This window comes from Arachis hypogaea, chromosome 14 (genome assembly GCF_003086295.3).
Source record: "Arachis hypogaea cultivar Tifrunner chromosome 14, arahy.Tifrunner.gnm2.J5K5, whole genome shotgun sequence".
NCBI lineage: Eukaryota > Viridiplantae > Streptophyta > Magnoliopsida > Fabales > Fabaceae > Arachis > Arachis hypogaea.
Window position 1 is genome coordinate 139,751,767 of NC_092049.1, and position 11,336 is coordinate 139,763,102.

At 30.0% G+C, this 11,336-nt stretch overlaps 1 protein-coding gene and 1 long non-coding RNA gene across 2 annotated transcripts; one reads left to right on the forward strand and one right to left on the reverse strand.

The window, feature by feature from the left end:
* Positions 1-4,596: 4,596 nt before the first annotated feature.
* On the reverse strand, positions 4,597-7,648 carry LOC112744679 (ribosome biogenesis protein BRX1 homolog 2). Its single transcript, XM_025794379.3, has 9 exons — positions 7,407-7,648; positions 7,003-7,252; positions 6,718-6,859; positions 6,384-6,462; positions 6,059-6,183; positions 5,697-5,798; positions 5,262-5,330; positions 5,073-5,171; positions 4,597-4,978 (listed from the first exon to the last, which is right to left on the reverse strand). Exons 2-9 carry the CDS (start codon positions 7,221-7,223, stop codon positions 4,847-4,849), a joined length of 969 nt encoding a protein of 322 aa, XP_025650164.1. The 5' UTR covers positions 7,224-7,252; positions 7,407-7,648; the 3' UTR covers positions 4,597-4,846.
* Positions 7,649-7,984: 336 nt separating this feature from the next.
* On the forward strand, positions 7,985-10,710 carry LOC112744682 (uncharacterized). The gene is made up of 2 exons (XR_003172887.3): positions 7,985-8,687; positions 8,933-10,710. It is a non-coding gene; the product is annotated as an uncharacterized lncRNA (long non-coding RNA).
* The last annotated feature ends 626 nt before the right edge of the window (positions 10,711-11,336 follow it).

Sequence of the window (11,336 nt, forward strand, 5' to 3'; positions counted from 1 at the left end):
ACCTTTGTATGTTATGCAACAAAAAGTTATATGATATACTTATTTTGTTATTAGATGTCAATATTTTTTATAAGTGTTCTTTCAAAAATTTATATGTTGTATACCAAATTTTTTGTACTATGTTTTAAAATTATTGTGTATCAAAATTTGTATAATATGTATATTTTGTTGGTTGTGTGTTAATATAATTTTTAAAATTTTTTGTGTTGTGTATTAAAATTTATGTATTGTACACCAAAAGTTTTGTCCTTAATTGTTTTGCTGAAGATATACAATAGAATAAGAAGAAAAAAGAGGAGGAAAAGGAGGAGGAGAAAAAAAAATAATGAAAAGAAAAAAAAAAGAAGGAAGAGAAGAAAATGATGACAGCAATAACATTGAAAAAAAAAAGACGATGACAAGATTAAAAATAAAAGTACACAGACAACTATGATAATATTTTTGAAAAAAATATGCGTACAATAAACATAATTTAGTCGGATTTAATTTAAAAATTATTTTGCTATTTACCTTTATTGTATATATAAAGCAAATTGTAATTAATCCGATAAATTAGAATAAAATCTTTTTAAGAGATCAAAGAAAAAGAGAGATAATGTTAAATCACTACAAGGACATGCCAACGGTTCTATAAACATTACGATTTAGCCGTTTAGAGCGTGAACATTTGATTTTGCGGCAGTTTTTACAAACCGTTTGTACAACTGCCACAAAATCAATAAATCTATTTACTGCGGCTATAAACCATTGCTATTTGATAAATATGTTCTTTTAAAAAACTGTAGCAGTTTGAAATTGCCACAATCTATTATATAAGATTATATAAAAAAAAATTTTCAAAGTCAAAGCACTTTGAAATAATCCCTTTTTTATAGGTAAAATATATCTACATATACGAGCAAAATTGCGAGTTTTATCTACATAACAACAATCAACAAAAAAAAACAAAATATTAACGTAACACATTAACAACAAAACATTTATATAAACATAATCTTCAGAACTCAATGCATTATAAAAATCTAAAGAAATGTTAAATTCTTCACTTTTACGTCTTCAAAATATTTATATAAACATTAATGTGGCATTTTTAAGCTAATTTTCTATTTAGATTTGAGAGAATACTAAGGGTCCTAAAAAATTTCATAATTATAATAACATTACAAATCCAAATGGAAAAATAACAATAATAGACCAGGTAAAACGTGAAGATTTTATTATTTTTGTGTATTTATGAAACGGCGGTGCAGTTTTTATTCATCCAAATAATGATTAGCCATAATATATTCTGTTTTGTGCAGAATATATGTTAGCAACTTGACAACTTTAATTATGAAGTGTTTTTTATTAGAGAAATATTTAGATTTATTTCAAGAAAATGTTTAGATACTGATAACTTTTGGCAAAGTCCACTACTACAAATCACTGGTTTATTCGGATTAGTATTAAGATACATCCATTTTTCTTAATTAAATTTGAGAGTAAACGTTTTTTTCAGTTTTTTATTATTTATCTAAAGACTAAAATAATTTTTCATGGTTGAAAAAATTTTATTTAATCTTTAATTATTTAAGTAATTAGTTTAAATGATTTTTAACATATTAATAAATTATGTTTACAGAAATTATTTAGATTAATTACTTAAATAATTAAAAATTGATTATACTAACTATTTAATGGTTGAAGATCATTTAAAAAATTTTGAATTGTGAAAGACGATTTTAATTTTCTAGTAAATGATCAAAGAATGGAGAGAATAATTACTTTAATTTAAATGTAAGCTATCTCCATTTTTTTTTTTTTTTGGGTGTGGTTTGACTTATTCATTAATGTGGTCCATCAGGGGGGTCTAGCATGAAAATCTGTGGACTAATAACATAAAATGGATTTGGTCTTACTTTAATTTGGATCATATGGAAAATGTAAAGAAGATGGAATTTAATGGTCACTAAGTGGATTAGGGTTAGTAGAAAGCAAAACATCCTTTGTGGGTTTTTTTTTTTTTTAAATTAAAATAATTTGAGTGGGAGTGGTTGATTGAGGGTCCTTAAGACCTTCAAACATACCTATCAGGTAAAGAAATTTTGTATTGGAAGGCCACCAAGCACTAATCCAGTTACTGTTGTTGTTTCTATCTGACTAAGTCTTAATTAGAAAATAATCATACTAAGAGAGTAAGAGTAAACTAAAATCAGTCATAAAAAATAATTATTAGTATAAAATATAAAATAACATTAAAAATAAATTAATAAATATATGTATTTATATATAAATATACATAGTATTTTATTGGAAAGTGTTTTGGATTTAATTAATGTCGTGAGGAAATCATAACAAAATCTAATTAAGTTCCAACCACTTGGAAAAAAAATTATTAGTTTAGATAGTTAAAAATTGGAATATGTTCTGTTTCTTCTCAAGTTACATTAGGCCATGATTTATTTTCATAACACATTGGCTTTAGGAGGTAACCAAGGAGTACTCTTCTAGAAAGGTGATTAATCCATAAGAAGAGTGATGTGATCAAATCATAAAATAAAAATTAGAATTAATGATTTAGGTGTCTCATTGGTAATCTAAAGGGCAGATATATTTTTGATTGAAGGTTAAGATTCACTTATTATTTGCTTATATAATAAACTTAGATTCTAGTAGCAACATATATTATCAAATGATAATATGGAATCCTAAAGAATGTTAACCATGTTGGTAGTGATTTCCATGAGTGGATTCTTGTAGGTTCTTATAGCTTGATGGGATTTTTATTTTTGGGTCCACATTGATGGAACCTTAGAAAAAATAGAAATTGTTTAGTTTTGGGTTTATAGATCATCTTAAGGAGTCAATGGATTTTGGTTTTTTTTTTTTAATTGAAGCTTTTAACTTTATGAAGTGCCATGTATTATGAAATTTGTCCAATCTCTTGCACTTATTTTGATATTCTTTTTTTCAATCAAGATTAGTTATTTTTTGTTCTTCATCATTCCTTTGCACATATCATTAGTGTATCTTCATGTGTGTCAAGCAATAATACCTTTTTTTATTTATTGTTTTTGTTCCTTTGAAAACCAGCAGCAGCAAGACATAGTGAATATATGTCTTGGATTTAATGCTATGGAAAATTCTCTTGCTTTTTTTTTTTCCATTACATAGAAGATTTGAAATTTGTGTTGATTTTTATCATTTGTTAATTAAATAAACTGCAAGTTTAGTTTTTATATTAGTTTATGTATGATATTGCTAATATTTGGAATTTATGTTGCATAGTCACATGATTTTGGAGTAAAGATGCTTTTATATCAAAGTAGATATTCCTGATAAACACCAATGAAGAAAAAATAAAAAACATTTGATGATAACGATGGTTGGAATTGAGACTCCCAGTGTTTTTCTTGGTTTGTTTTATTTTTTAACTGTGCAATATTCCCCAAGTTTGTCCACTTTTAAGATGCAAATAATATCACTCTATGTAAATATGTTTGATTTTTCAAATCTAGATAATAATTCTTTAAAAAAAAAATCTCAACTTGTTGCTCACAGATAGAATAGAACATATTTCATATTTGTAAGTTCATAATATAATTCATACTTGCTAAGCTGTAGTACTCAAAAATTTATATTAACAAAGCAAATTTTAAAATTACGAACAACAAACAAATTCTCAAAAAATTTAAAACATAAAAAATGAACCAGATATTAGAGACATATATTATTGTGATTTTTTATGACTTTTTTTTTCAATTTTTTAATGACTGAAATATTAAAAAAATGTAAAAAATGAATCAAGAGATAGAATTTTGTTCGATTTTTTTCATAAATCTCTAAATAATTATTTAAATATTCTCACAACTATTTAAATCAAATGTATACATTATTTGTCAAATATAAAAATTATTTGCTACTTATAAAAGAAATAGTGTTTGTGTTCTCAAATTATTTGTGGGAGTTGCTTTCGGGCTAATTAAAATATACAATACACAGAGGACATATTGTCAATACAATATGTGAATGTATATACGTGGATGTATTGTTTCGCCTCAATAGTTTTATAAAATACCATAAAATTCAATAACTAAATATTACACCAAAAACTAAGTATTACACCAAAGTTTTACCAACTGATACTGTTTCTTTCATAGTATGTATTAATTAGATTCAGTCACTAGATTCCCCTAATTGGAAGACAAAGACTAATCCACTTAGCTTTATTTAAAGGTTTGTCACTGACCAATAAATTGTTACATACACAAAGCATAATTCAAACCCTAACACTTACTTAAACAAACAAATACACGCACTACTTGACCAATCCAAGTTGGTTAAGCTGAAAATTATTTGAAAAGTACAATTTGTTGATGCTTTTTATTTTTCCTTTTACTTTTCCTAGTACATTATACTTTAACCACTTTTGGGAGGCCAAAAAATTAAAATTTCTTCATGCCCTTCTAACAAAATTTACACAATTCACAAGTTTGTTGGACACTATTTCGGGGGCTTTACTTTACAGTTCAGGGTTTAGGGTTTAAACTTGACAACTTCAGGTCTGATTAGTTTCTCAAATCTTTTACTTCATTATTAAAAAAAAAAAAAATCCTCTGACTGAAAGTGTTATTTTTCATCAAACCAAAATCTTACATAAGAATTAGTGAATTACATGACATAAATATATCTAAGGATGCTCAATAAGCAGTAACCATAAGAATTTATGGCATGAAAATTACAGAACCAAAAAGGCACCCACCTATGTTTTTAGATTATAATGTGATGGTAAACAGAAACAGATTTTACTCAAAATTGGCATTTCATGCTTGGATGAAGAGGAGGTAACATGAACTTTCCCAAAATTTCACTCTTTCCACATATCTGCAAACTCATCGGGCTCCAGAGGATTAGACATCTCATGCATTTTCCTCCTTGTCTTTGCCTTGACCTTCTTTGCAAACTTCCCAGACTTCTTCCGTTTCTCCAATGCTCGAACCTGCGAGAAACCAATACAGTGAGGCCATGAACATAACCAGTGTCAATAGAACTATTTTCGCTATAAAAAATATAGATGGAGAGCATGCTAGTACCTGATTTGGTGACACGTAGAATGGATTCGCATATAATGTTGGCCCTCCAAAACTGCCACCAAATATCTTAATTGGGTTCAAGCAGAACCGCGGGCCAACCTAAATAAGCAATTAGAGCACAAGGGTTAATAAAGGAAGATTATAAATTGACAGAGCAATTCATAAATAACAATAAACAAATTTTCAGACCTCAACCAAATTCATTTGTTCAAGGCCTCCTCGGGGTAATTTGTCTGTCTCATTGTGAGGAACATCGATCTGCATGGAAAAGAAAAGTTTAGTTTGCGAAACATGGCTCAGGAAGCAAAGGGAAATCATGCTCACAAGCTACCATTCGTTTAATGCGTATATAAATGAAGAAAATGATGCCTCTATCTCATTTAACTTATTAAGACACCTCAATACATTAGGAAACATGGAAAATTATAATCACTAGATCAATATATCATGCCATCAAATTCATGGAAACTATATTCCTGTAATAATGCATTGGTAAGTGGTGACATGATGTGCAAGGCATGTTCATCTTTATCGAGTATAGTTTCTTTTCTCTCCTGACTTAATCCAGTGGTCAACTGATAAACACTAAACGAGTGGAATATCTTAAATAATTTTAAGGCAAACCTGGTAGTTCCGGAACCATATATGGTCATCAGCTATTGAGAAAACAAACACGTGATCATGGAAAGGTTTAGCTTTTCTGTGGTCTTTTGGAGTTTCAAATATCTGAAGAAAAGAAAGAAAGAGTATGTCAGCAGTAATCAAACTTTTCTGTATGAAATAATAAAGTGCATGTTCGAAGATTTGTGACAACTGCTCCATAAGATCACAAATACATCTTGAAGGTGCAAGTAAAACACTTTTTGAGAATAATCCTTGTGTTTATATGAAATAATTATTAGGAGATTTCTTAAAACTTTCTTCCAGCTGAAAATAGATAGACAATAAAAAAAATACTACTTACAGGAAAGAAACAAATCAAATACCTGTAATAACATCTCCTTTAAGAGTCTCCAATGTGCATCTTTTTCAAAATTTGTTGAAAATGTCAAAATTGGGCGGGAACCTTTTAGGTGATTTCCAGTTAATTTCAATTCCTCCATTGTGTGCACTGGAAACCAGTGAACAAAAAACAGAGATAAGAAAAACGGCACCGGAAAAGTAAAAGAACATAGAAGAACACAAATAATCATAAAGCAAAGTGCATAGCCCAGAGTCCAGAACACAACAATTATGGCGAGCAAATTAGCATCATGTAATATATGTAACTCTATATAAATAATCAAACGAGATAAGAAAAATATACATTACCAGCGCTAACTAAAAATTTCACAGACGGACCATTGGGGCATTTTGCCATCCAGAGATAAAGATCTTTTCCCTTCCTGCACTGGAATTCATATATAGAAAACGGGAAGTAAGACCGTAAACAGAATGCATCAAGTTGCCTATATTAAGTCATAAAAATGCAAAATTTTGCACAATCGCATATTACATCTGAATGATGTGACCAATAAAAAGTAAAAACCTACTTAGAACCCTATAGACACGAACCATATACTTTTCTAGCAAACAGCAGCATAGCATAACCACAAGGAACCTAATTTAAACAGATTGGTAATGAAAACGTTTGTGAAATAAATACCTCAAAAAACAAACAAGAGGAACAATTTTTTAGCTCAACAAGCTCATTCAATGTGGCCCCTTTAGATTCCTTCGATTCAACTTTGTTGTCCTTCTTACAATGAGGCAAAAGCGAGACCACATTCAACATCAAGTGCCGGTACCTAAAAATCAAATATTTGGTTTCCATATCATTTATAAAAAAACTAATAAAAAAAAGACAATTCCCGGGAAAAAAAAAAGATCTTCTTCAACATTTTGATCATAGAAACTTTTCTACAAGCACATGGAGGGCATGTGGTAGTACCTGAAATTGATACGCCTAGAGCAAGTGACCAAAACCTTCTCTTTGTTCCTGAATATAGGTGAATCATCAAGTTCAACATCCTTGACTTGAGAATCATCACCGTTGACTTCACTCTTATCCTTCCAACCCAAAAGTGTCCTTGCTGGTCTCTCTGGAGCAGCTTCATCCTTTTTGGGAACGGCCACAGCTGCAGTCTCACTATGCTTTCTCTTCTTCCCCATTATACTACTCTTCTAGCTTCAGCAAAAAACTGTGACGTACCCAACAACAAAAATCACAAAAAAGTTAACATTTTCAAGCTGACCCAGATTCCCTAATTTCCATTGCATTCATTTTACAGAACCATCTCAATGGTAAATGAAAAAACCATAGTGGAAACGAAGACGAAGGAAGAAGAAACGAACCTTGGAACTCGCGGTGGCGGGTTTCTCTGCGTTCGATGGCGATGAAACGAGTTGGAGAAGGAGCAAGCAGAAGAAAAGAGGGTTTTTCAGTTCTGGTTATTAGGGTTTTTCTTTTTTTTTTTTGGGTCAAAGGGATTTTTCTACTTACTAAAGGGCTATATTAATATTTGGGCTTCTTTTGTTTGGTTAAAATTTTGGGCTTCTAATTGGTCACGTTTGCCATTATGGGCTTATAAAAGCCCATGAGCTTTGTTAGACTACTAACCTTTTTATTGCCCAAGATTGGTTTCTTTTTTTGTGCATTTTGCTACTAATGGAGCGAGAAGTTCTAGATCGGAAAAAAAAAAAGATGTATTTTAGTATAAAAAAAGTTAGTGCTATTTATTTACCAACTATTACTATATTTATGTATTTGTTAAATAAAAAAAGTTGGTGGTGGAAAGACTATAACTTCTGCAAATCTCAAATATTCGAATAGAATTATCTCCAATAAGACAATACTAATAATAAAAAATTATTGTAATAACTTAAAAAAAGTAAAACAACCATGCTTTCTGACTTGGTTTGTTCAATTTGTTTTTTAATTTGCATTATTTTTCTTTATTTATTTAATTTGGATAAGAGTATTTTTTTTTTTCAAAAGTTAAAGAGTGAAACTTGAACCCGTTGCTTCTAAGTGAGTATAAAAAGATTGTGTCATTTGAGTTATAACTCTTTGGTTTGGATAAGAGTAATGTTATAGGCATAACTTTTAGGCTATGGATTCCTTACTCCTATTGTTTTGTGGGAGTATCATTAACCCACCTAAAAATATTTACAAATTGAACCCCATTTTTTTATTTTAAAAAATATTCATAATTAAATATTGACCCCTCAATTTATTTGTATTAGACATTTCTTCTCCTTTTCCTTTTGATTGCAAATTCAAAGAAGGGAGAGAAAAATCTAACAATCCTCTTTCAATCACCATCGTCATTCTCTCTTTTTCTCCCTCCTCGGTTACTCGTTCTCTTCTCCACCGTGCTTGCTCTACTAGGGTTTTTGCCCCTCTTTCACTTACTGTTGCTTGCTCTATGATCCTCTCCATCCGCAGTCTCGCTCTTTCTCTGATCGTCGCCGCCGCAACACGCCTCCGCCGCAACAGGGTTCGGCCGCCGCACCGCAACACTCGGGTCCACCATTTCACTGGTTTTTGTCGCCTTTCTGTCTCTATTCTTCACTAACGACTCTGATCTTTGTCCTTCTTCCTCAACCTCTGTCTTTGCGACCTACTCCTCTAAGGTTCCATTTTATGTTTATTTGACTTATTTCCTTTTCTATGAAAATTTTAAGGAAAAACATAAAATCACTCTGTTCTTAAATGTGCCATTTATCTTAAATGCATGAAATTTTCAGTAAAATAAAACTTCAGGAGATAAATAAGTTACCCCTAGATTAAGAAGATAGATGACTGTAAGACATTTACTAAGTTCTGTTAAATAGTTGGAGCTTAAGAAAATAAAATAACTACTTTACTTCAATGGCAGATTAAGGGTGGACAAGAAGTAGAAACCAGAACATGATCTTCACATACATGCATTTAAGAGGTAAAAAGGAGAGGACAGTGAATCCAAGTTTGAGTAGCAGTGACTATACTATATTTTTTTCAATATTTATCATCTCTGAAGTGAATTTTAATATTTTATTTTTTTAATCTCTTTATTTTAGAATAGAAAGGCTTGCCTTTTCATGAAAAAAGGGTCCTTTACTAAAACACTAGGAACACTAAAGGAAATGTGTTTGGTAATACATTTAGTATAATATGATGAAACAGGGATGGTTGAATAATTATCATTATGGTTAGCATTGGTTTTAGAAGTTTCTTGTTGCTTCTAGCAATGTAATTGCCTTTGCATGCCTTCTTGATGTGAACTATTTTTCCTTAAAGGTATATTTGAATAGAGGAACATAATTGATTAAAAAGCTCCTTCATGAGATCCTACTCAGTGATAGAGACTCTAAAATTATGTTTCAAAAATTTAAACTGTTAAATAGAGATACATTCTTTAACTCCAATGATGGTAATAATCTTTAAATGTTTATCATTGATTTTATGCAACCTTGCCATGGGTTAGAGTAACGCTTCTGGTTGTCTTTTATTCTGGATATGTGAAGACATTGGACAATCTTTGTTCTTCATTCTTGGCTTTTTCCTGCAATGCTTTATAGATAGATAATGTTATGTTTATGTTTTTGTTGAGGTTTATTAATATTTATTAAAAATAATTGCTGCGTACACATTTGGTTGATTTTATCCTTTTCAGGCAGATTAGAACTCCTTTCTCAAGACACACTAATGCTTAGCCAGTGGCTATTAACTTATTATGACTAATGGCACAGTTTAGAAGATAACATTTCATCCTTTTATTGATTTGGATGCTTGTCTCAAAACGAATTTGATGTTATTTATCACTTATTTCTATAAATGTTGATGTTACTGTTCTTCCAGGCTGCCAACCATCCTTAAGTTACTTACAATATCGATAATTTCCATTCTCATAACTTGATGTTTTAATTTATGCATAATTATGCATGTGGAAAGTTTTCAAACAACAAATGAAAGACATGCTTCATCATAGTGATCAAAGGGCATCGAGTTGAAAAAGTCTAGTGCTTCTCTTTATACGTTTCCATGCCAGATTGCATATGTAAACAGGAAGAAGCAAGTAGAAATTGTAGTTCTAGGAAATGTATGATGTTTTGAGTGTAAATATATGGCCTTTAGGAACACGTTCAATACCTGTAATTTATTTTTGTATCATTTAGTTCGATTTTCTTTTTTCTTTTTAAATGTGGTAGAGTTATTTTAAGTAAAGTATATAAAAAGGCCATGAATTAAGTGTTAATTGTTATTTTCATTTAAACTCAACAAATGGCACTTAAGTGTACATTAAATAATTGTAAACCTACACAGACACGTTCCTGATTCCTGAATGTTGATTGCTGAATCATTCTTGGATCCCCGCTGACTGCTGAGCTTAGCATGGCAATTTGATTGCGTGAAGGTTATATTGAAGGCTTATAATTTTGGTTCTTGATTTACCAATTAGAGGTAATCGATATTTGCATGAGTTGTCTACATGACTACTTCCAATAATGGCATTCTGAGTTTTGATCTTATACATTGCATTGGATTTCGTGGTAAAAGTTTGTGGAGTGGCAACATGATAATATTTTCAGATTGCACTGTATATTGTTACAGCTACAATTACAACTATATATATATAATGCGCTGTTTCATTGAGCCAATTCTAGGCTCTACTTATTTGTTTGGACTAATTAGAAGCAATAAATTCCTGTTTTGTTTCCAATTTCATTAAATACAAAACTCAAATTATTTGCATATACTTGTGCAGTTATGGTATTAATGTGCTTAGTAATGTGGCTAGTTATATTTTTCATTGATTTGGTTTGATTGTCTGAATGATAGTAGTTTACTAGTACGAAATTGTACGAAATTGTGCAAGTAAATGGTTTAGTGGTATACAATATTAAATGGTTTAGTGATTTACAACCGGGCAAGTGCTGCTGTATAGAAAGTAAAATATTTGTATAGTTGTGAAATATGTACTATACATGTTATTTTTTATTTTAATAAAGAAGAGCTCATCATTAAAAAATAAAGAAGAAAAATAAGATAAATAACACTAATGATTTTGAGGTTTAATTATAATTATGAGTAAGTTCTTTCTAGGATAATGAAAAAGTGATTCACAATAAGAGAAATGAAAAATACATAATAAAAAAATTTGTCTATCCTATTAAATCTAAAAAAAAGATATGATTAATTGTTTCCAATCTCAGAAAAATTACTTGGGTGATCCAAATTTGTTTAATTTTATTGTTATGCTTCTTGTGCTAGTTGCTGAAGTCTGTTATACTTTATTTTTG